Source organism: Mizuhopecten yessoensis, unplaced genomic scaffold, assembly GCF_002113885.1.
Source record: "Mizuhopecten yessoensis strain PY_sf001 unplaced genomic scaffold, ASM211388v2 scaffold2275, whole genome shotgun sequence".
NCBI classification, from domain to species: Eukaryota; Metazoa; Mollusca; class Bivalvia; order Pectinida; family Pectinidae; genus Mizuhopecten; species Mizuhopecten yessoensis.
In genome coordinates, this window is record NW_018404465.1 from 463,256 (window position 1) to 489,616 (window position 26,361).

General features: G+C 34.7%; 1 protein-coding gene across 9 annotated transcripts in view; it reads right to left on the minus strand.

Moving 5' to 3' along the window:
• LOC110445410 (unconventional myosin-Va-like) overlaps positions 1-26,361 on the minus strand; it is a 133,140-nt gene that overhangs the window by 35,964 nt on the left and 70,815 nt on the right. For 5 of the 9 annotated variants that reach the window (XR_002462353.1, XM_021490015.1, XM_021490016.1 and 2 more), the window contains 7 exons: positions 24,573-24,829; positions 24,190-24,294; positions 22,569-22,730; positions 21,984-22,157; positions 18,723-18,849; positions 18,024-18,062; positions 16,777-16,966 (listed from right to left, as the gene is read on the minus strand). Coding sequence is in view for 8 of the 9 variants with exons in the window: in XM_021490015.1 (XP_021345690.1) it covers positions 16,777-16,966; positions 18,024-18,062; positions 18,723-18,849; positions 21,984-22,157; positions 22,569-22,730; positions 24,190-24,294; positions 24,573-24,829 (1,054 nt within the window). In the remaining variant the exon portion in view is untranslated. The remainder of the gene's footprint in view (positions 1-16,776; positions 16,967-18,023; positions 18,063-18,722; positions 18,850-21,983; positions 22,158-22,568; positions 22,731-24,189; positions 24,295-24,572; positions 24,830-26,361) is intronic. The other 4 variants (XM_021490020.1, XM_021490018.1, XM_021490017.1 and 1 more) reach the window with 3 other exon arrangements.

Consider the following 26,361-nt stretch of genomic DNA (forward strand, 5'->3'; position numbering starts at 1 on the left):
ATATGTAATACATATAGTCTGTAATATGTAATACATATAGTCTGTAATATGTAATACATATAGTCTGTAATATGTAATACATAGAGTCTGTAATATGTAATACATATAGTCTGTCATATGTAATACATAGAGTCTGTAATATGTAATACATATAGTCTGTAATATGTAATACATATAGTCTGTCATTTGTGCTGCATAAACCCAACTTGGTGACAAAATCTTCAATTAGTTGAAGGTGGTCACTATATGGTAGAACTAGACCCCCCCCCCCCCCCCCCCCCACCAATCAAACAACAACAACAATGACAAAACCTAGACTGGATCTGTCGCCTGCCTCTAGACAATATGCACACTAAATCCTGTTGCACCTAGGACAGGTAATGATACAAACAGTTTTCATGATCAACAGTACATCTATACAAGGAAGAAGTCAACATCTCAATCAAAGGTTTTGAAACCAATATCAGAAATATCTTCCTGTCTGGTACGCGAGTCTGTAGACAGAGACATTGTAAAGTATCTACCACTTCAAGCGTCTGGGATAGCACAATGAATATGTTAAATAAAAGTACTTGATTATTGTGAACTTTGAGTACACGTACCAACAACACATTCTGTAATCATGCTTAAAGACTGATGAAACAATATACTGCTGTCGAAATACACGAACTTGTCTAAGACTAAATTCAAAATTACAATCCTTTATATTACACATCTAGAGAAATAGCAGGTGTGATTATACCTTTTACACTTGTATAACTATACCTGTCTGTTTTCTCGTTAATCCAGGTAAATCACAAAGCATATTTCAAAATGTTATGAACATTTCATATTCCGCGTGGTGACTCGAATACAAAGACAAATACAAGGATCAAAGCTATACACAAAGTAGGTCAGACTCACCATTTCCGTGTTTTCTCGTTAAAATCCAGGTAAAAAATATCTAGGTAAGTTATAATATCCAAACAGAAACTTCCTAAACTTGACCAGCGGTGTTAGCGGTTTTAACCAGTAACACTGTCTATTACAGACTTAATCGTAGACATATTTATTACAAAGTAAACCTCGTGTGTTACACCTGTAATGCTACCTGTTACACAGCCTACCACACCGGAACAGGTGAGCGCTATACATTGTATTGATACCTGAGTACACCACATACCTGTACATACCTCTGAATGTCATAAAGCATTGTCAACTTGATCTGACTGAACTGAACACGAAATTAAACACTATACCTAAAGTATTATCAGCCTTTTTTACTCCCATCTCTCATATATATATATACACGTATGTAAGTAGGTATCTATGTATAAATACAGGACTCGTTTTCACATTGTTCGACTGATTATGATCGTGATTATTTAGAAGTCTCAGAACTATTATATTTGGAGCTAATATATTCAGAAGGATTTTAATAACAGCTATATTAAAATAATACCTTTTAAACAACCGGTCTCCAATATAATCAAACAGAGCTGATGTATTCATGTTGGTTCTAATCTGTTAACTGTAGAATTAGGTATCAAAAGGATTTTTGCCTGAAATCTTTGATAATTTATCACAAGAATTTCATTTCAGTAATAATTGCCCAATTATATGAGTAGGTGTAGGCATCTCTTTCCACTACTCCCATTCACTTGTATATAATATAAAAGTCAGAGAACCTGTAAATGTTTTGGTACATGCATGCACTTAATTATACCACAACCATGAAAACATGTCTTTTTTATTCAGACTTTTAAATATTGCAGGGAATTTATCATGATAACCATGCTTTTTCATGCCATGACCTTTCTTGATTGCCTATGACCTCAGATTATTTTGTGGTGGTCAGTTCCATTGACCGGACTGTCCCATTGAGAACCAACAGAGGGTTGACACCAACCTTTACATGTTACCTCTCAGATGGCATTGTGAGGTCTCAAGCCTTTTCAGGGGGAAAAGCAATAGAAATTACTGCTTTGTCATCAACTCAATCTCATAATTCTAAATGAAACTGTTCCAATCGTTTGATATGGACCGATTCATTATAGATCTTAGGGGTCATATATGAATAAAACAGGATGTGTTTGGTCTTTAACCCCACTGACAGTAACACTCTCACAAGATTTGTTTTGGTTTCCATAGCGATATTGTCTGTTGTGTTAAACTGGTGTTATTTATGAAAACAAATTGAATGAAACAATTTTCTTTCAAAAATCCACAAAAAGAATTAACTACCATCGATTTCATACTTGCCAACTTTTGAAATTTCCATGGAGGAGATTACACGTTTTCACAATTAAAAGCATCGATAAAATGAGTGTATGACAGCCTAGAGAAAAAAACAACACTTTTAACCGGTTGTTTCAGATGAAATCATCAGATCTTTGGAAATAGGAATAATTTAGCAAATTCAGTGGTTGAAAATATAAAATGTTAGGGCCCAAAATCGGGAGTCTCCCTCCTTAATAGGGATAGTTGGCAAGTATGCGATCTATACGAGACATGTATGTGACACCCCCCTCCCATCTATAATGTACGTAACACTCAATTACTTGATTGAAAATAATAATTGAATTAAAATTTGCCATCTTGTATATAAATATTACAATATGGTATTGGGGAAATTAAGGCTTTATATAAGTAGGATAACTTGGGTCCAATACCTTTGTATGATAGATGCAAATAGAAATATGCTTAAGTCAATGAGACAGCAAAAATAATCTTACCCAAAACTCCAGACGTTAACGATCTACAGTACTCCATGTTGTTTACAAACCTAGTGAAATGACCTTGAAGAGTTCAAAAGTCTTACATGGTCCAATCTGAAGTTGTCACGATAAAATGTATTGTATATCATGTTTACATGGTCGACTGGCCATGTTCAACAGAGAACGCCTAAAATTGAAGCATTACGCTGGTCATAAAAGTGACTGGTTTAGAAAAATTACAAAAAAGGAAAATACGTCTGACTGTATATCTTAAAAAATATGACATCCATTTAAAAAAGTCGTAAAGCTGTCATGTCTTATAGGTTGATCCATAGGAAACAGGTTTATGATTATATGAATGAATTACACTTCGTCCCAATTTTACGCGCAATTTTCTCAAATTGAACACAGATCAAAGTCCACTTGTTTATGAAGAGGACTCACTTGTTTTGGCCGGTACAACAGAGCACTAACAATATTACAACAGTTCTCATTGATGGGTAAGGACGATTGACATCTTTTTTACTTAAGTCAACAAAACTTCTCTTTGGGTGCCTTTATATTCTCTGATTAATGAAAAGCAAAGAAAAATTATTCAATCATGAAATACGAGAGCAAATCTAACTTGAAACCCCAGATTTCCTGGAGTACAATTCTTCAATCATTTGTGTAAACATTTCAACAACTTTTCACCTGGAAATTTGATATTTCCTGACCACCTGGATCGAGGCCCTAGTTCCTTTCCTCGACTAACCTGTAACTGAAATGTAAAATTTCACTTTCTTTGTGTGATGCCCAAGGCCACTTAACTGTGAGTAAAACAGATATCAGATTTTTCTTGCTGAAGTGTAAAATAATGTTGTCTGACACTTAAAAACAGACAACATGGCGATGTCCTGTAGGTATATCTCTTATATTTCTATTAATTTTAAGAATTCAATAGTCCTGTTCGTCAATAATCCTGTTCTTTAATGAAATAATGCTGAATTTGTCCTTGAATAATGCTGAAGCTGTCTATGAAATAATGCTTAATCTGTCCATGAAATATTTCTGAATCTGTCCATTAAATAATGCTGAATCTGTCCATGAAATATTGCTGAATCTACCTATGAAATAATGCTGAATCTGTCCATGTGTAATCTACTCTCTCTGTCATGTTTGATTTGATTGATGTTATTTTGTTTGACCTCTTGTTACACACTTTGTGTGTCAGAGCATAAACAATTTTTTTTGAATCTTGGATCTCAATAATCATGATTGTCCATGTAATGTAGATCTAGAACATTTGTCAGCATTAAGGATCCCTCTCACACTGCAGCCAAAACATCAGAGTTCCTCTAGTTTTTCATACATACCGGTACATTAAATTCTCCCTTTCAATTCCGTCTTTTCGTATTGCAGAGTTATCTGCTCTTGTTAGCAGATATTGATTGTTACGTCATTAGTTTTTGTGAGCAAATTACATCATTTGCTCAAAATATTATGACGTTACTCTCACAAACAGATGACGTAACAATCAATACCTGCTCACAAAAGAAGATAACTCTGCAATACGAAAAGATGTAATACCTGTACCAAACCTGTGCCTCACCATAACATCCGGGTACCTACACTTCTTCTTACAGGTTTTAGACCTTACAACTGAAGTCAAGATTGAATAACGGCAATCAGGGCAGACATCTGAATGTCACAACAATTGTAGCAAGGACTGCCTGCTGATGTAGAGACTCACGGATACTTAGTGTCAGACATGTATGGATTCGTTCCAGAAGTAGCTGAAGGTAGTTGAATAACAGCAATCAGGGCAGACATCTGAATGTCAAAACTATTGTAATTAGGACAGCCTGCTGATGTAGAGACTCACGGATACTTAGTGTCAGACATGTACATCCAACCCCAATCAGCTACCGGAAGCCAAAAATACTGTTTTACACTAAAAATTCACCTCAGGAATCCTAGTGTGTAAGGACCAGTGAACATTCTAAAATAAAATCACAGAATAAAACCGTGATCGACAAACATAATCGAACATTTCATATGACATAATTTAACAGTATACTGACATCATACTAGTCTAGTTGTTCAATAAAAGCCATAACATCATTAACTAAGTAGTCTTGAACACAAATATTTTCAAAATGATTTTTTGAGAAATATTGTGAAATTAATCTTTATTTTTGTATTACTTGTCTATTAAAGATGATATTTTTGTGTCCCTATACACATGAAGGTTTCATTCTTAATTTGCATATTTTTGTTCAGAATTTTCTGTCTAAGAATGAGTCTTTTGTATCCTTATAATATTCCTAATTTGAATTTTTTTAAAAGATGATAATTGCGTTCCTAATATCATTAGAGGTTATCCGGGTTGAACACTCGACGTCGCCCTACACGTGTAAGTTTTCCACCTCATACTTGCCTTTAGTTCCCCACGAACACAACACCACTGTTTCCTTATACAGGAGTCATGGTGTCTTTGAATAACTGCTGTGTTTCACCGGAGTAGATCCACGAGTAAAATCACCATAATTGTAACATCAAATCTAACACATAAAGAGCTTGCTTTGTCCAAGTCTTTATACAACTGCTGTGTTTCACAGGCGAAAATCCTCCATGATGTACCCTCTACCAACGTTTGTATATTCTCTATCAACAAATTACCGTAACACAACACGGGAGGCGAGGCTGAGTCGCGTAACGTTACAACTCCCTACCCCATCATTGCCTCGTGAGCTCACCGCATCTACCCACAACTCTACCCGGCATTGTGTCCGTATACCAACAGTTTAAATGTAAATTTGGGAGGAAATTCCAATCAGGTGAGATAACGAGAACCTGAACAGGTAACTCTGACACAGGTATGTCATCATCAGACACGCAGGTAAAACTCGCTACACCTGGATACCCACAATTATCAACAAGGTGTTCTTCTCCAGAAAATAATAAAATCAACAAGAAAGTGACAATTTCAAATTTGGTTGGTAACGTATCTAGCTCATTTAAGTCTTAAATATGTCATTTTTAATGAGTCTGAACTTTCTCATAAATAAATTGTGTCGAACTGTCAAGACTTTTTATAATATATAGATGTGCTAAACTTGCAAAACTTACAAAAGATTTTTTTCACATTAAGTGTTTTGATGACTTGTGACTTTTTTGGTGGATAAATCATTAGACAAACATTAAATTATTTCTCGTCAGCCGTGGGTATAGGTAATTAAGGTACTATATTAACCCGACTCGTCAGTTGTGGGTATAGGTAAGGTACTGTATTAACCCGACTCGTCAGCCATGGGTATAGGTAAGGCACTGTATTAACCCAACTCGTCAGTTGTGGGTATAGGTAAGGTACTGTATTAACCCAACTCGTCAGCTGTGGGCATAGGTAAGGTACTGTATTAACCAGACTCGTCAGTTGTGGGTATAGGTAAGGTACTGTATTAACCCAACACGTCAGCTGTGGGCATAGGTAAGGTACTGTATTAACCAGACTCGTCAGTTGTGGGTATAGGTAAGGTACTGTATTAACCCAACTCGTCAGTTGTGGGTATAGGTAAGGTACTGTATTAACCCGACTCGTCAGCCGTGGGCATAGGTAAGGTACTGTATTAACCCGTCTCGTCAGCCGTGGGTATAGGTAAGGTACTGTATTAACCCGACTCGTCAGCCGCAGGTATAGGTAAAGTACTGTATTAACCCGACTCGTCAGTTGTGGGTATAGGTAAGGGACTGTATTAACCCGACTCGTCAGCCGTGGGTATAGGTAAGGTACTGTATTAACCCGACTCGTCAGCCGTGGGTATAGGTAAGGTACTGTATTAACCCGACTCGTCAGCCGTGAGTAAAGGTAAGGTACTGTATTAACCCGACTCGTCAGCCGTGGGTATAGGTAAGGTGCTGTATTAACCCGACTCGTCAGCCGTGGGTATAGGGAAGGTACTGTATTAACCCGACTCGTCAGCCGCGGGTATAGGTAAGGTACTGTATTAACCAGACTCGTCAGCAGTGGGTATAGGTAAGGTACTGTATTAACCAGACTCGTCAGCCGTGGGTATAGGTAAGGTACTGTATTTGCATGCAATTCTTTTATAAAAAAAAAATCCATTTTTTTTGCTAATTCAATAATGTTTCAGTTATAACCTTTTTAAATTCAAGCCGGTTTAGTTTGTTTGTGCTTTACATTCTAATAACAGCTATATGGTTATTTAAGGAGAGCCAAGTTTGGTGGTGAAGGAAAACTGGAGTACCTGGAGAAAACCCACTGCCCTGTGACCAGTACCAGGTGACTGCCCCACATAGCCTTCCAATCTGTGACCAAGTGGTGGATGGCTGGTGATCGCAGATGGTCAGATCCTTTAACCAATAGGCCCCAAATTCAAACAGAACTGCACCAGAGCAGTATAATTCAATAACAATTACAACAAAAATAATAAAATCTTTCTAGAAAATGACAACAAAACGTTTATGGTAGGGAAGTATGTTGGTGGGTTAAGGAAGCTAACATGAAAACAAACAACTTTACATTCTGGGCCTTCTGAATGGATAGAAATATTTACAATACAAATGATAAGATGGAATTATTCTAATGCAACATTCCAACAATTCTAGACGGAAGAATATCTCAACAAATCAGCTTATCTATCTCAGATTCTTTCCTGATGAGTATACCCTGAGGATTTTATTATTTAAAGAACTGCAGCATTCTCATCAAAATAGTTGGCAGTTCAAATAAAGCATTTCTTTGTTATCTATAATCTGTTTTCTACCTAAAATATTACAAAACAGATTTTTTTCTGTAAAGCTGGCATCAACCTTTCATAACATTTCAACATCTACTCTTGCAAACATAAACAACACTCTGATTTGATTTCATGACTAAAACGTCTATAATTCCGATCCAGCATTAACATAGCTTATCACTTAACCCTTTCACCACTGTAAACCCATATAGACACTTCCAGATCAAAGCACGGTAGAGTCTACTAAAGTTACAGAGGGATGAAAAGGGTTAATACCAGGCTCTATCAAGTTGTATAAAGCTTTATCAGCATATTCGTGTGCTTTGTCTAATTTTTCAAAATAATTTTTTTTTCATTCATGCAAAGAAATGCAATATTTTTGTGTAACTGAGGGATTTTATTTATTTTGAATCCAATAAATGTATATCTTGGTTTTAATTTTAGTAGTTATGAAAATATAACCGAGTTAAATCTTACCTAAATGCGTGGTAAGATTAGTCAGTTTGATATGACCAAGGCCAGACTAATATATATAAACTTTATTTTAAAACAATTATGAATCAAGTTCTTTCAACTTTTATTGATCACTCTTGTTCACTAGCCTGACGTTAGAGTATGGTGGGGTCTTAATTCGGGAGGAAACCAGAGTTTCTCAGACAAAACCCACGTGGTCGGGCAGGTGAACCAATACCTCTGCATGTCTGATCAGCTAATAAACCCTGGCCGCCTTGGTTAAAAGTTGAGTGGTTTATCCACTGCGCCACCCGACCACCCCAGATCTAATAGAGTATAATCCTTTCTAGAAGATACTATACCATTAGGATCCATTAAAATTACCATAATTCCGATTCCGACACCCATTATAATATGCATAATTTCGATTTATGCTGAGATGATGATAAAATGAGTGCAATTAAACAACATATAAAAATATCCTATAATTATACGACGGATGAAAAAACACTCTATATTTCGGAAAACACTTTTTACCACAAGCTATTTTTGACCAGGAAATCAGACAAGTGATTGATTTTATAAAACACGAATAACACAATTGATATGGAAATCACTCAAGTATTTTAAACACTTTTATTGAGACTCATGGAGGGCATGAAGCTGAAAGTAATCATAGATTGAGCAGTTGAAATACTGATATATATAATGCAATTATCGCAATCCTATCAAAATCAGTGATCGATCATGAAAAATGGCAGATTATTAAAAAGAAAAATATGGAAAAAATATACAAAATAAAAACACCTGAAAATTGTAAAAAGTTACAGGAGATCTAGAGCTTTTAATCATCATAAATATCATATATATTTCAGGAATACACTTCCTGTTAATGCAAAATGGAACACTGTAGATTTTTCTCACTTATAAAATAAGTGCCTCGTGCATGCTGATGAGCCAATGTCAGCTTATGACAGCTTGTTAAAATCTAATGAGGAAAATTTCACCCTCCATAAAATTTAACGCCCTACTTCCTTTATATCATGTTTTTTCCTTTAATATTGTTTAATCAAACTAAAGAAAGAAAAAAAAAGTTATATAATTATTCTAACTTTAAAAGCACAAGAATAAATAAAGAAAATGACACTTTCCTCTCCATTTAACAACTCAGCTTTTCCACTACATTTATTTCATACATTCTTAAGTTGTACACAGGTTAAAAGCTTCAAACTGATTTAGAACTTCATCATGGCTAATTAAACTCTTGATATATAAGTGTGGGTACATTATGGAGCCCAGATACAGGTGTTCGCCACGGAAACAAACAATGATTGTGTATTTAGTGAACCCATAACACTGATTTATGATCGGTAACATCTAAACCTGACTTGCCCGCCCGTAAACCTCCCCTTCGTTTTTTATCCACTGAAACAGCTTGAAGGCAGTAAAAGTTCATACTGGCCATATCTCCTTATTTTGAATGGAGAATCCTAAATTTCAACCTCCATTTTTGATTTTTGACATCCTTATTTTGAATGGGGAATCCTAAATTTCAACCCCATTTTTGAGTTTTGACATCCTTATTTTGAATGGAGAATCCTCAATTTCAACCCCCATTTTTGAGTTTTGACATATCCTTATTTTGAATGGAGAATCCTAAATTTCAACCCCATTTTTGAGTTTTGACATATCCTTGTTTTGAATGGAGAATCCTAAATTTCAACCCCCATTTTTGACTTTTGACATCCTTATTTTGAAGGAAAATTCCTAAATTTCAATCTCTATGTTAGACTTTTGAAACAAGTTGACCTCCAACTTCCTTGCTTTTTGTTCAACTCAAATAGTGACTTGCTTAGAACAGCTTAGACTATGCCGTTGGCACTATGATTTTGTCATATATCAGCCACTGTAAGTACTTTCAAAAGTATGTACCTTCAGTTTGCCATGTAAGTTTCACCTATGAAAAGTTCACAAGACAAAAGCAAGGAAATAGTTTGTTCTATAAAGGTGGCTGAATTAAGATTTTTAAGGGAAATAACTGATAAATCGCCGGACTATAACATTAGATAGCACACATCCTTGGTAAAGGAAAATATTGTGGAAATGTGCAACATAGTATTTCGTATTCCGCCTTTAAGTCAAGGTTTATATTCCGTCTTTTCGTATTGCAGAGTTATCTGCTCTTGTGATCTGCTCTTGTGAGCAGGTATTGATTGTTACGTCATTTGTTTGCGAGAGTAACGTCATAATTTTTTGAGAAAACAACGTTATTTTCTCACACAAACTAATGACATAACAATCAATACCGGCTCACAAGAGCAGATAACTCTGCAATACGAAAAGATGGAATATAAACCTTGACTTCCGTGACATTTCTATCAATTTAACTCTGCCTGATATTTGTTTTCTTCAAAGTAGATAAAAAAATTTAACATTTTTAATCTACCCTAAAGTTAGGGGAATATTGCAGGGCAGTTCAAACAAAATTCTGATAAAGTATATTAGGATCATATTTGTCTGACATCGGCAGCCAGTATATTATAGACTGGGGCCAGTAGAAGTCTGGATTGAACAGGAGCTAGCTGGTATAGAGAGGGATCAGACTATACAGGGGCCAGTTATAATTTAGACAGGTATCTAGTTAGGGGCTGGTAAAGAGGGGGGTCAGATTATACAGGGGCCAGTAATAATTTAGACAAGTAACTAGTTAGGGGCTGGTATAGAGGGGGATCAGCCTATACAGGGGCCAGTTATAATTTAGACAGTTTCTAATCTAGTTTACTAAGGGGCTGGTATAGAGAGGGATCAGACTATACAGGGGCCAGTTATTATTTAGACAGTTTATAATCTAGTTTACTAAGGGGCTGGTATAGAGAGGGATCAGACTATACAGGGGCCAGTTATAATTTAGACAGTTTATAATCTAGTTTACTAAGGGGCTGGTATGGAGAGGAATCAGACTATACAGGGGCCCGTTATAATTTAGACAGGTAACTAGTTAGGGCCATTATAGAGTAGATTATAGACAAATGTTTTGCTGTATTGGTGAATTTATCCTAAACACATTTATATTAATGCCTGAACCATGCTCCATCATTGTTTACCTCGCAACACGGCTGAGCGACCTCAGAACACGGCTGAGCGACCTCAGAACATGGCTGAGAGACCTCGGCGTGGAGACTGATAATGAGATGATCCCCCAGTACACATCTATACATCTTTACCCCTTTATTCCAGGTATCGTAAGCTTAACACATCTTAACACCAACATTTTCAAATTTACTTTTTGTTCATAATTTTCCAAATGTTGGTGCTAACTTTTTTTTCATTGTTCTTAAATCATCATTTTGAACCCCTCTACATGTACCTTAATTTCAATAGTTGTAAACATTTTTACATTTCTAAACTAGATGCAAGAATTGTTTATATAAACTGTTAAGCTAACCACCAAGCTAGAAACAAGCGGACCTAAATCTGTCATGTAGGATCATTGATTACAAGCCTGGGGACTATTACTGATATATAACAAACCTCTGTCTGGGCCATTACACCAATCACAGGGTCAGATAGAGTATACTTAGTCAGGATTTCATTGTGATAACGGATGTTCACATCTTTAAATTTGTAGCTTATCTTTCTCTCACATGTTAAATGCTTGTAATGCTCTATGATACAGACAAGGGTGATAGTTTTGATGACTATTTCCCATGGTTATAATACATTTTATCAATATAACCCGAGTTTCCACACTCAGCGGTTAAATGTCACAGTTTCAATGTTTAACATGTGTGCAATTTTTTTCAGTAAATGCTTTTGAATCAAAATATGTAATGTGAAAGTATTATCAAGTTTCTGCTGAAATAAAACAAAAAACCTAGGAAAACTTTTTGAAATTAATCACGTTAAACTCCTAAATGGTCTATGTGGCTTTGAACTCCTAATAAGATTTTTAACCAAAACCCCTGAATTTATCTGCATGACCGTCAACCCCAGAAATTCCCTACATGACCTTGAACCTCTGATGTCTTCAGAATGACCTTAAACCTCTGATGTCGTCAGAATGAAATCACTGTATGGACTACATGACCTTGAAGTCTGTATGACCTTGAAAGTCAGGTGTGGTTGATGTGACCTTTAACTTAGGTTAGATGTATTTGACCTTATTTGACTATAGTCTATGTGACCTTGTGACATAATGGTCGACCTGAATCTCCTAGTATTAGCATATATGTGCAGCAAATGTCACCAGACTTAGTCTCATTATAAATTCTTGACTTTATGCTTAATAAGTATGTATCAATATTTTCATCTCTGTTTATGGGTCATAAACTTGAAAACTGCATATATCTGACACATTCTCTGCAATCCTGAATGTAATGTATCAGCTGTAGATTTAAAATGCATCAGAAAATATTTTTATTGAAATCTGTCCTATACAAATCAGGTGTATGTTTTAGAATCCTGGAATCTGTGTGTAATATGGGCATAATGTGTTGCATCTAAATTCTGTGAAAAATAGAGATGTATATTTGTATTTCTACTACATCGTCAAATCCCTGTAGATTTTTTTTCCAAAGCAAGCTTTTCTCTATATTTTTTCATGAAGACCTATCAGCACTGGAAAAAGACCACAACATTTTCACAAAATTGGGAAAATATGTATGGTAGTTCCAAACAACACCATTATAAGGAACAATACTACATTTTCGTGACTTTTTCAACCCATTAAGTAAGAAATGTTATAATATTACTAAGAGTTACTTCGAGTAAGTTTCCAGTACTAGTGGACTGTCTTTAGGCCCTTTCCACTGGACTCCATCGTCCGCTTTCAATCGGTGCTCTTAAGCTAATTTCTTGATCTTTCCAGCATTTATCAAGTTTATTCATAAATGAATTCAAGGATCGTATGTTTACCATCTACAATAGTGAACTATTCTAAATGTCCACCACTCTGACTGTAAAATAGTCTTTTAGATGTTAAGGTCTGTTGTGGGTTTATCTTAAATGAGCAGCCTCTATTCCAGTATCAGATTATTTCAAAGTTGGACAATAAATATTGTTAAGCATTTATCTATAAAAAAAATCCAATAGAAACATACAAAAATCTCTATTTACCCCAGAGTCCACAGGAACCAATCTTTTTTCTGACTATGGTGTTGTTTTTCTTTTCCGTCAATAAAAACATCAAAACCTTAACCACAAATCCGGTATCACAACACACTGACATCCTGTACCTTTGAGGGGCTTAACCTCTGACCCCTAAATCCCTGTGTGGGGCTGGTCAATCCCTGTTGTCCTATTCAATAACAGGAAGACGCTTTGGTGTCCCAGCTAGAAAGGTCACTCCCTAGGGGCTCTGATCAAACCCTGATAAGTTTCATCTCACAATTAAAGTCCCAGAAAAGAACAGGGAATCTCTCACTGTGAGTTAATGGAGACACTATACTTCAGGGTTAAACAAATATATTTGTTTTTGTCTGATCAGCAATTTCCTCCCATGCAGGTCAACTATAATGATCACTTTCACAAATGAGAAACAGCACAGTTAACACTTTTTGTATCCTCCCTCAATTCTGATTTACATGAAAAAATGTTAAGGTACCAAAACTGGAGTTTAACTATTTCACCCCTGCAGGCACATTTGAACTATTCCAGTTCATAGGTTGGAAGTCAGTTCATTATGAAATTTCAGGGGCGAATGAGTTAAAGTTTAATTTCAGTGCATTAAAAGTTTACCAGCAGACCCCTGTAGCTTAGGTTTGGTAATTATTAGCGCCATGCCTGGTAATAAGCCCACAATTTTTTTATTTCAGTTCAGCAGGAATACAAAAAAGGGCTATTTCATTGACCAATCCCCCCCCCCCCCCCCCCCCCCCCNACGACATTATACGGTAAAGTTCTAAAGCTAACTTATTGTAGGACATATACGGTAAAGTTCTATAGCTAACTTATTGTAGGACATTATACGGTAAAGTTCTATAGCTAACTTATTGTAGGACATATACGGTAAAGTTCTATAGCTAACTTATTGTAGGACATTATACGGTAAAGTTCTATAGCTAACTTATTGTAGGACATATACGGTAAAGTTCTATAGCTAACTTATTGTAGGACATTATACGGTAAAGTTCTATAGCTAACTTATTGTAGGACATATACGGTAAAGTTCTATAGCTAACTTATTGTAGGACATTATACGGTAAAGTTCTATAGCTAACTTATTGTAGGACATATACGGTAAAGTTCTATAGCTAACTTATTGTAGGACATTATACGGTAAAGTTCTATAGCTAACTTATTGTAGGACATATACGGTAAAGTTCTATAGCTAACTTATTGTAGGACATTATACGGTAAAGTTCTATAGCTAACTTATTGTAGGACATATACGGTAAAGTTCTATAGCTAACTTATTGTAGGACATTATACGGTAAAGTTCTATAGCTAACTTATTGTAGGACATATACGGTAAAGTTCTATAGCTAACTTATTGTAGGACATTATACGGTAAAGTTCTATAGCTAACTTATTGTAGGACATATACGGTAAAGTTCTATAGCTAACTGCCAAGATCCTGTTTTTAAGCCAAACCATCTATGAATAATCTGAATTCTTCCTAACAGACACACCTTTTTCTTTTCCATAAAGTACCTTGTACAATAATATATTATTCAGTAAGACGTTTATCAAATCTAATAACAAACTTCCTGACCAAGGTTTCAGAATCTGACAACAAAACCCTGTCTTACAACCACACAGAGATATCACTAAGATGATAATATCTTACTAGGTCACGTAAAAATAACCTATTTATAGACATAACGTGGAAAAAATACACCCTTTTCTCATGCTTAATGAGGTAGCAGTACATGTTATCAGATGATAAGATTTCATCAGTAAATAGCTTGCATGTTAAATGTCATTAAACATTGTATAATAACATTCCTTTGACACTTATTACAAACATCTTAAATCTGCTGAGTAATCTTACACTGAGCGTACGCATGAGATTTGAAGCCAGTCTTCAAAACACAAAGGATGCAGACAATTTTTTTTTTTTAACTTTCAGTGAAACCTTTACAGCAAATATTTTTTCAAACAAAGAATTTTATAAATTTCATCATCAAATTGATATTTAGCAATTTATCAGTATAAATTCTGGTACTGAAACTTTTAAATCTGGTACACAAGTTATTATTCTCATGGTAGATCATATCTGCTGTATAATAGGTTATTCATTACGAGATAAACACTCAATCATATCCCTGGTAACTCATCATATCCCTCACGGGTAACGTAGGTCTAGACCCAGCCCTATCCTTGTCTTTCACTCATCAACATCTACTTCAACAGACAAAGCTGAAATTTTGTTTTGCATTATTTTGTTTTGAGGGTGTTCATTTTATAGTGAATCAAATCATGGTGATCTAGATTTTCAACAAATCAACGACTAAAACCCCTTAGATATAACCTGATGGATGGTGTCTGTTTTCAAATACTGATTAAAGGGTTATTTTCATGGCAGTATTTGTATTTGTTTGCGCAGCACAAGCATATCAAATCAACGACAATTGTGCTGAACATTAATGAGAATTAATATCAAAACTACAAATTCAACACTGCCAAACTTGTGTTATACACATAAGGGTAAAAATAGCACCGACTGAAATTTAAAAAAATCCCAATATTGCCTGGTTTTTGTTTTATATCAATAAAACCTGATACAGTGGTCCTATTCATACTTAGTATAAGTACTAAAATAATGGAATTAACGAAATGTTCACTTACCTAAGGAACAGTGATTCTTTTCTGTGATGCTGCCTTCCATGGTCACCATGGTCTGGGTTTTGTTCCAGTTTGTAACAGAGCTGTGCTTCTTGTGTTCATTAAATGTTGAGTTTCCATGTAAAGCTTAGGATGTGTGTAATGGAAGCATAGGTTCGGGACCAACTCCATAAATTTCCTCTGAGTCTTTCGTAACGGTATTGATTGATGAGAGGTCTGCTGAGATTTGTGTCAGTAATGGAAGAGCAGCATTCCACGCAGAGGCAACAGGAGTTACTCCCCTTTCTTCACTTCTCCATTACTTAAATTGTGGGTGTTTGTGTATATATTTATGGGTGTCGTTTATTCTTTCCCTAAATATTTCTTAAGCATATTATCAACAATCAATGCTGATCTGGTATGTTTCAAAGAACATCTATGATGAAATCATCTTTATTCAAACATCTTTATTGTTTCTGGAACTAAGATTTGTTTTCTGTTAAGTGACCTATGGTCTGCCATCAGACCTTTTTATTGAAGTATTTGCTAATGTTTTAAATTTTCTAAAAAATGTTTCTATTCTTACCTTAAATCACAATTACGATAACAAGTTTTATTGTAGGGATTGAATTAATAAATTTAACAACATGTAACAGTTTCTTTAATATTTCAGAAAGAAAAAAATCTTTCTTCTGAAATCTTTCTGTTAGTTAGCTCATTTACCTCTGAAGTTTCATAATGAACTATTCCAACCTTTGAATTGGAAGGGTATAAATGTGTTTTCAGGGGTGAATGAGTTAAGCACTCTAAGACTGATGGCTTTGTGAAACAATAACTTGTGAACAAGTCCACAGTTGTCACTGAAATGACTTGATTTTTCTTTTTTTAGTTTGCTATGAAACTTATCAGAATTTGATCACAGAATCTTAATTCTGTTTCCTTACCTCTTTCTATAAATAGAAACATATATGACAAAGTAAGTGAAGACAACTCTCTATATCATAATAAAAAACAGATATTTTTGGTGAAATGAAGGGAGATAACTCTTTTTATCCAATATGGCTGATAAAAAAGGGAGACAACTCTATTAAACGTGTCTAACATTAAAGGTAGATAACTCTTACCTGTTCAGCTCCTTCTGGGTCCTGTAAGCCATGGCTAGTTCGTTGTCCTCGTTGACAATACTGTCTATCCCGCCGTACGATTGCTTGGCAATCTCATGCGTAGTAATACTGCGTTCAGCCATCATGGCACGTAGCTGAAGACACTCTTCACGGCGACGCTCCAACTCATCTGTCATCGCTTCAAATTGCTCTGTGAGAATTCGTCAAATAACAATTAGAGACAGTGAGTAAAATATGTTGGGACAATTTGGCAATCTCAAGCAATAAATTATTATTAAATCTGTTTCAACTTTTATGACACTGACTTTGTTGGTGATAACTCAATTAGTATTTTTGAAATTACTGGGAAAAACAGCATGTCAATTTATTATTCATATCATTGTAGTTTTTTTAAATTGTTGTTTTATTTCCTTCAAAAGACATTTTTCATCCCTTTTTCTATATTTCTTCAAAATAATGAAGTATAAAAAAATTGTGACAACCTAAATTCGATTTTAGTAATTGGTGTCCGATTGCTATTGAACAAACTTTCTGTTCATAATCCACTTTGATGGTAACACTAACTACAGGCAAATAAATAGACAATTTCAGTGTAGGTCAAAATGATATAGAACCACTAAAATTAGGGCCACGCTTAGACAAACATTACAAACAGTGTAAAGGCTATGTACAGTTAGAGATAATTAATAAACGAATGTCTGATGATGTAAACAGAGGTGAGAAAATATGTATATATAAGAAATGCTATAGATTTCTACAATGGATATAGATATATATAGTGTATATAACACATTAATATTCTGGGGTCAAACTGTCATGCTTTTTAGTTCATAACTTTTGTTTCAGGTAGAAAATATCATAAGCCAAACATAAAACATCAATTAACTAATGTAATATACTATAGCAAATAAGTTATACTTAATGATATTATTATATCCAGACTTTCGTATATTGTTAGGCTTGTTATACAGTCATTACAGAATCTGGTATAAATCTTCAAGCCTTTTACAAGGTCCAAAATAAAACAATTTCAAGCATTTATTTGAAAAGGACTTTACAATTCCACTTGAAAAGTGCCCCTGCTTTCTTAGTTTAATTGTTTCAAAACTTTCTAAGAATGTCCAAGTACAAATTTCCAGAACTAGGTTCATTTTATAAATATCCAACTGTTTTCGTTACCAGTGTCCCTTGGTAACTTAATTTTGGCGCTGAATGCCATACTTTACAGTACCTGAAATCCTACTTACTTTGTAACACTTTGATTCGGTCTGTGTTTAAATCTTGTTCTAATGTTACAACAACACAAAGCCACCATAACCACACAGTCAGATCAGTCACCACGCCCACATTTAGGGGTCAAAGTTCACATCAAACAGAAAAGTTCACATCACGACCATGGGTCAGAGGTCATGGCAGCAACGGTTAGATTAGCATGCAGTTAGTAGTTGGACAGAACAGAAGACACAGACAGCAAAAGATATGAAAAGAAAAGTGAATACTACAGTATTATAGCCAGTAGACACCAACACAATTACACAAAAGAGAGTTATCTCCTCCTGTTTTGGGTATATGCTTCAATCTTGCTGAAAACTTTTTTAATATGCATTTTCCCATTATTGTTAATATTTATCCTTAATTGGCTGAAACATGAAATACCTTCCTTCCCCCCNTGTTTTAAAAATCCTACATTGGTTTAAATTTAGGCCTGTTATTTGATATCTTTGATTTAAAAGGGAAATAACTCTTCTTACTTTGGCAAATAAAAACAGAAATTAATATAAATTATAATTCATAACAAACAGTAGCTGAACTATAGTTTGTTAAAATATAAAATAAACAGCCTTCTATGTTACTGACAGTGTATGATCACACACATCATTACAGAAAGAAATATATATTTGAGAAAAGAAGAGAAAAAATACAACACACAGTAAATAGTTCCTTACCCAAGAACTCTTTGCCAGCAGGAGTCAGTTCCACGGTTTGATCAAAGTTTGTCGTTTCTGCGATGGAGGCCACCAGTTTTGATACTTCACGTTTTAATTTATCATTTTCATTTTCTAGCTCTTGCATCTGTAAAACGGGGAATTTTATTAAAACATGTATTCCACTTTTCAAAAGAAAACTTTGTCATTATTAATGTTCAATTAGTTGGGGTTTTTTTAAATATAAAGTACTTTTTCAAACACAGTCTGACAATTTTTTTGAATTAAAATGAATATTGCCAAAGGATAAGAACTTATTTTGATGAAGGAACTAAAATCAAAACAAAAGAAGTATTTTTGTTCAAATAAGATAAAATATAAATCAGCTTATCAGAAATATCTTTAAGACAATTGTATTTTATGAGCTTCAAAGAATGTCTTCTATCGTAAATAATTGTTTTACAGTTTTATGTGTGATAAATAAATGTAATTGCCACTGAAATTAAAACAGAAGATTAATTCATTAGTTATTTCCTCTATAATTACATTGGAACCTCAATTGTCTAAAATAAGAAACGAAAACAGATTTTGACCTTTCGGGCGTATGCTACCTTACTGCAATATGCATATCTCTTTGATGAATAAATTGATGATGAATCTAAGACGGTACTTAATTCATTCACTCCTGAAATTTCATAATGAACTATTCCAACCTTTGAATTGGAAGGGTTCAAATGTGTCTTCAGGGGTCAATGAGTTAAGAATACTAAAGCATTAATAATCAAATGCTTCTGAATAACTGATCTGATTAAGGGGAGGTAACTTTAATACAAAATTGAGGTCTAATCAGTAAGGTAGCATTATCGTAACAATTCGAGCCAGGAACCATATTACTGTAAAGAATATTTTCAAGAACAGTAATATATTTGCCAAAAAGGATCAATGAATTTCACAGTTAATAATTTTTTTTTAAAATAACATGTCACTAATCAAGAAAAAAAATAGTTATCCTAGATGCTTTTCAGAGAATACCAGACTTGATGAGGTTCCAGTGTAAATACAGTATGAAGAACATTCATTACAAACATTCAGCAGAGCATACAAGAGTTTTAGTGACACAGAAAGCACAGCCTCAGTATCAATGCTCCTAATAAATATAGATGTAGCGAAGCGTCAGTAGCCAAAATATTGTTTGCAAAACAGTGGAGGTTTCCCAAGATATTCCTCTCTTTATCTACTTTACAATTGAAATATATACAAACTGTCACATCTAAACTGACAATCATTACTTCCACCAAGTGCTTTCCAAAAAAAAGATCAAGTTTTAATTTAGGATCTCATTTAGATGCACATCAAGAGTTGCTCAAGTGCTGAAGGTCAAGCCTACTCCTACCTGTACACCAGGATACGGAGCCTGTCAATCGCTCTACACTTAACAGTCAACCAGGGCTGATATTTTATATTAATTCATAATTTTTTCTGTTTTTTGAAAGCTTGTAGCTGATAATTTCAGTACTTCTTTTAGAGTAATTCCAGATTAAGCATAAATTTAGACGGAAGGCATTTCCAGTGTCAGTTTTTTCCATGATACAATTTTCTTATGTGAAGTTTTAATTATCCTGGCATGTGTGTCACACTGAAGTTACCATAACAAACACATTCCTTCACCTATTATAATTGATATCTGGAAAAGTCTCACACAAGATGTTATTTCATCTCGTAACGTATTTGACTGAAAAAAACTTCTGGAAAGATCTTGAGTTGAAGTACGATCACTCAGGGACTTATATATATATATAGGCTTATTTTATGTTTACCACATTGTATTTCAAATGATATTGTTGTTGATGTAGAGGCAGCAATGCCTGTGTCCACTAACACCCTATCAAATCCTATTAAATTACTCATAAGGTTATTTATAACTTGTTTTCTACACAAGACAGTGAATTCTGTCTAATCTGACCCATGTGTGTTCTGACCTCCTGTTTAATCAAACATGATTGAATCCCAATTTTAATGAAAACTACAAAAAAAGACCAGACATCATCCTGTCGTAACCGACAAAATGTTGGATTCCAGATTGTCAGATTATACAGGTTTCACTATATTATTGTTTAAGTTGTTATTCAGGCACTAACAAGCTATAAAACATATCAACATACAAATACTAAATAAAAAATGTATAAACAGGTAAACATAAAATGATTATTTAAAATTAAATTCTAGCAAAGTTCACACACAGAAGAAACCAATACTTCTTTTCTAAACATACAAATATTTGTGGTATTAATTTTAGCACATCTTGCTACTGATCACAATTTAACATAATGAAATAATTTTGCAAATACCTAATTATCTTGTAAGGTTTTCATATAATTGGAAAAGATTATTGTCCTATCAAATCTCTAATTCTGTGGATTCTAAAACCCTGTCTTATCTGACATATATTTTGTGTCCCCATGTAGTGTCAGATTAGACAGGTTTCACTGTACATAACAATGAGAGTTTTATTTTATTTACTTATACATAAGTTGGGAATGATAGTTCATTCAAATACAAAGTAGCAGAGCTAATTAAGAAGTATAAGGGATTTCATTAATGTATCAGTAATTCAAAAAAATAAATCTGATAAATCACCAGAAAAAAACCTGGCAATTCAAAGGAACGATGAAATAGAAAAGAATGATTTATCAATGGTTAATGAAGGAAAGTAACTAGACATAAGTAACTTGTATGTAACTTCAACCTAATGTAAGGAATATAGAACAGGGTTTTGAAGTGTATAGATTTTGGAACATGCATTATCATGGGAATATATTAAAAATATTTAAAATATAAATTCAGAAATATTAGATAATGTTTATGATTGTACCATGTTAGTCCACTTCAATCAACTAGCTACATGTTATTTTAATAGAAAACAAACACCCAAGAGACCATGATATAATTTTAGGTTAGAATGGAAAACTACTACAAGTTTTCAGAATATTCCGTCTTTGCGTATTGCAGAGTTATCTTCTCTTGGAAGCAGGTATTGATTGTTACGTCACTTGTTTGTGAGAGTAACGTCATCAATTTTTGAGAAAACGACGTAATTTTCCCACACAAACCAATGACGTAACAATCAATACCTGCTCCCAAGAGAAGATAACTCTGCAATACGCAAAGACGGAATAGAACCTCAGAAATATTAGATAGCAATTAGAAAAGCAGATAGATATACTTCCACCAACTAGCTACAAGTTTACATAGCAAACAAGCTTCCCGGTAACCCTGATGTACCTTCAAATTATTATATGCGTATTCAGGAGTCATTATTTTGAAACTCATATTCTCGTCCTCTTCCTCGCGTTCATCTAATTCATCGACAAGCTTAGATTTTGCGTTTTCTAATTCCCTGATACGTTTTTGTAACTTAATGACAATTTCTACATCCTCCGCGTTCACCAGCTGTTTCTGTTGGCAAAGTTACAAAAAGGTCAACATTACACAAAGGTCAATTACCTTACAAAAGTTCAAGGTTGAGTTTTAAGAAACCAATCTCAATCCAAAATGTCCCTCCTCTTACATATTAAAAATATATTTTTGTATTACATGTATATTTTATTTTTTCAATCGTACTTGATTATTGCTAGAATTTCTAATCAGATATCTTGCTCAAAAATCTACATATATTATGATATGACTCCTATCAAAATAAAAACATATATGATATTTCTTTACTAGTTTATTTTGAAACACTGCAATAAAAACCCAAAATTTACTCCTGTATTTTTGTAACAACTACAACTAGAAAACAATAAAGACAATACAAAACAACATTAAAGTGACATTAAGAGTTGTATGACCTTGAATGCTGACACTAACCTTGAGAGCATCAAATGCAGAATCAGAGATAACAGCTGAGGATCGGTGTGCTGGACTCCCACCGTCCTCAAAGTTGTCCACTTTCTGCTGTAGGTTGTCCTTGTCCTTCTCCAGGTCCTTGATACGGCTCTGCAGCTTCAGGACAAGACCAATGTCCACGTCCTGTGATTATAAATAGTACATTGGCAGGGTTCATCAATCCTCATAAGGACCTCATAATCAGTTAATGGGGTCTATCAAACCTCATATAGACCTCATAATCAGTTGTTAATGGGGTCTATCAAACCTCATATAGACCTCATAATCAATTGTTAATGAGGTCTATCAAACCTCATATAGACCTCATAATCAGTTGTTAATGAGGTCTATGAATCCTCATAAGGACCTCATAATCTGTTGTTAATCGGGTCTATCAAACCTCATATAGACCTCATAATCAATTGTTAATGCGGTCTATCAAACCTCATATGGACCTCATAATCAGTTGTTAATGAGGTCTATCAATCCTCATATCCTCCTCATAATCAGTTGTTTATGAGGTCTATCAATCCTCATAAGGACCTCATAATCAGTTGTTAATGGTGTCTATCAAACCTCATTTAGACCTCATAATCAGTTGTTAATGGGGTCTATCAAACCTCATATAGACCTCATAATCAGTTGTTAATGAGGTTTATCAGTCCTCATAAGGACCTCATAATCAGTTGTTAATGGGGTCTATCAAACCTCATATAGACCTCATAATCAGTTGTTAATGAGGTCTATCAAACCTCATATGGACCTCATAATCAGTTGTTAATAAGGTCTATCAAACCTCATATAGACCTCATAATCAGTTGTTAATAAGGTCTATCAAACCTCATTTAGACCTCAGAATCAGTTGTTAATGGGGTCTATCAAACCTCATATAGACCTCATAATCAGTTGTTAATGGGGTCTATCAAACCTCATAAAGACCTCATAATCAGTTGTTAATGGGGTCTATCAAACCTCGTATAGACCTCATAATCAGTTGTTAATGGTGTCTATCAAACCTCATTTAGACCTCATAATCAGTTGTTAATAAGGTCTATCAAACCTCATATAGACCTCATAATCAGTTGTTAATGAGGTTTATCAGTCCTCATATGGACCTCATAATCAGTTGTTAATTGGGTTTATGAAACCTCAAATGGACCCCAAAATCAATCTGTAAGTGGGTCTATCAAAATATAAACTCACAACTAGTCATTGATAAGATTTCACAAATATCATGTAGAATCAAAAATCAGTCAATAAACAAAATTTATCAAACCTCAATGTAGAGCTCACAGTTTGTCATTAACACATGAAGTCTATCAAAATTCATGACAATCTTTCCAGACAATGACTGTATTATTTTGTAAGTTAATATCTGGTTTTGTATACCATACAACTATACATTATAGTCAATAAAATTATTAATACATGTACAAATACACATTATTTGTGAGCAACATAAAGGATTTGATAGACAATACTGATGACTGATCATGAAGTCCACATGTTGTTCATAACCCATGTTGATGTACCATTATTACAGAATTTATTGTGATATCAGTATCAACAGACTAGGACCTCTACATAGCTTTATCATACATACCTTCTCCACATGAGTTCCGTTGGCGACGGTGTCGACGCTGATAAAGGGTGGGGCTGGAGCGGGACCCTTCTTTTTCTTCTTTTCTGTGGTGTCATAACCCTGATCCTGCAAATTGTCAGCAAAAACTGTTTCTCATCTAACTTACTATCTTACCAATGGAAAGATAATCTAACGTATTTGAAAAAAAATATGCAAATATATCAAAATTTTCCATGACAAGTAATTTCATCCCAAACATGTTATTATTTTACTATTTTCCCTTTTGATATCATTAAAATATACAATATTTTACAGTTCTGATAATGAATATAATTATAATCTAACATCTTGAAAAACCATTTCTATTTTTTTCAAAATACTTCAAAATATTGTTAGCTACGTACAGACTCCTTCTCAAAATCATCCTTATCCTCTGGCGAGATCGAGCTGGCATATGACTCGAGACTGATGGCGGAGATTTCAGAGGGTGTGCGTTTGTGTCCCTGTGGACTTGTCAGGACCTGCATTTCACCCTGGAGGTTTTCTAGGCGCTGTTGGAGCCGTGCATAGTCCTTGACGAGACGTTGGTGGTGAGCACGCTCCGACTCAAACTCCGCCATCATGATCTTATTTGCGGTGTCCAGTTTTTCCTTACTAGTGTCTACAAGATGTGACAAAAAATGTTACTAATACAATCAGATAAATTAAAAGACATACAATCTACTCTACCCATTATATGTCCGACACATTTTAGAGTTATCTCCCTTGTATTTTGATTCAGAATTACTTGAGTAACGTATTCCATCATAGATTTCTACAGGTTTTCAGTTGGAACTCCTTTGAAAATGATACGTATTTAAAAGTAACATAGCCATCCTAAACTAGAAAATACTTGTAAAATATTACACATTCTGCAGCTCCGACTTTGATCAAAATATTGGTCACAGTGACTTAAATGCCATATAATGATGTAGTAAGCCTCAATTTGCATATGAATTTTGCTTACTTTGGGACCTCTAGTATCAGGGAAGTAGACTTAAAAGTTATGTCTAAAACAAACAAAGCATCACAAGTGACACAAATCTTCCATTCCCATTTTGTGACATATGTAAGAGGAAATGAAGTCGCTAGAGCGATGACAAAGGTTTTTTTCTAAAAATAGTAACAGTGACCTTAGTAACAGTGACCTTAGTAACAGTGACCTTTACCTTCAACGAAGAAACCCGAAACAAGAAGTTGTTCAAGGCATTGCCATACCAAACACTCGTATGAAGTTTCATTATATTCCATTGAGGAATGAAGTTGATAGAGTGATGACAGTTTTTATAAAAATAGTAACAGTGACCTCGACCTTTAATGCAGTAACCCATAATGCAAACTTGTTCAAGGAGTTGCCATAACAAACTCTTCTATGAAGTTTCATTATATTCCGTTGAGGAATGAAGTCGGTAGAGTGATGACAAAGTTTATCTTTTGACTTGAGGAATCACAGCCCTACACCAGCAAATCAACACGTTAGAGACACTGTTAGACAATATGGAGCAGTATTCCCGACGTAATTGTCTAAAATTCAGGGGTATCGCTGAAAGTCAAGATGAAATACTGACCAAATCATCATTGACACATGTAATAACCAACAAGGGGTCATGGTCACTCGTGCTGATATTAGCCGGTCGCATCGTGTTGGGCCGAAATCTACACGTTACCCCAGGGATATAATTGTGCGGTTCCTATCATATAGAACTAGAGCGCAGGTTTATGATGCCAGGTTCATTCTTGTGAAAAATTCAGGAACAACAAATGAAAATAATAGCGACCAAACTCCACCAAAACACCCCTCCCCTTCCAAGCTCTTCCTCAACGAGGCTCTGGCGAAAAATGGCAGTGCCGTTTTCACCAAGGCATGCCTTCTCAAGTCGACTTAAGCTGATTTCCAGTACCTGGACCACTGATGGACGAATAATAATCCTAGATAACAACGGCGAGAAGAAATATTTGACGAGACTTGACAAATTCTCTGACTACACCGACCCCCCTCCTAAAAGAGGTGTACCGACACTAGCTGATAAACAAGCTGAGTCGTGGTTCAGTGTGGGTTGTGCCAGGTCCATTATACTGTGACAGAACATAATTAACAATTCCTACCATGTAGTGTTTAAGTACTTGTGTCATTCCTTGTTACCAAAAGAATTA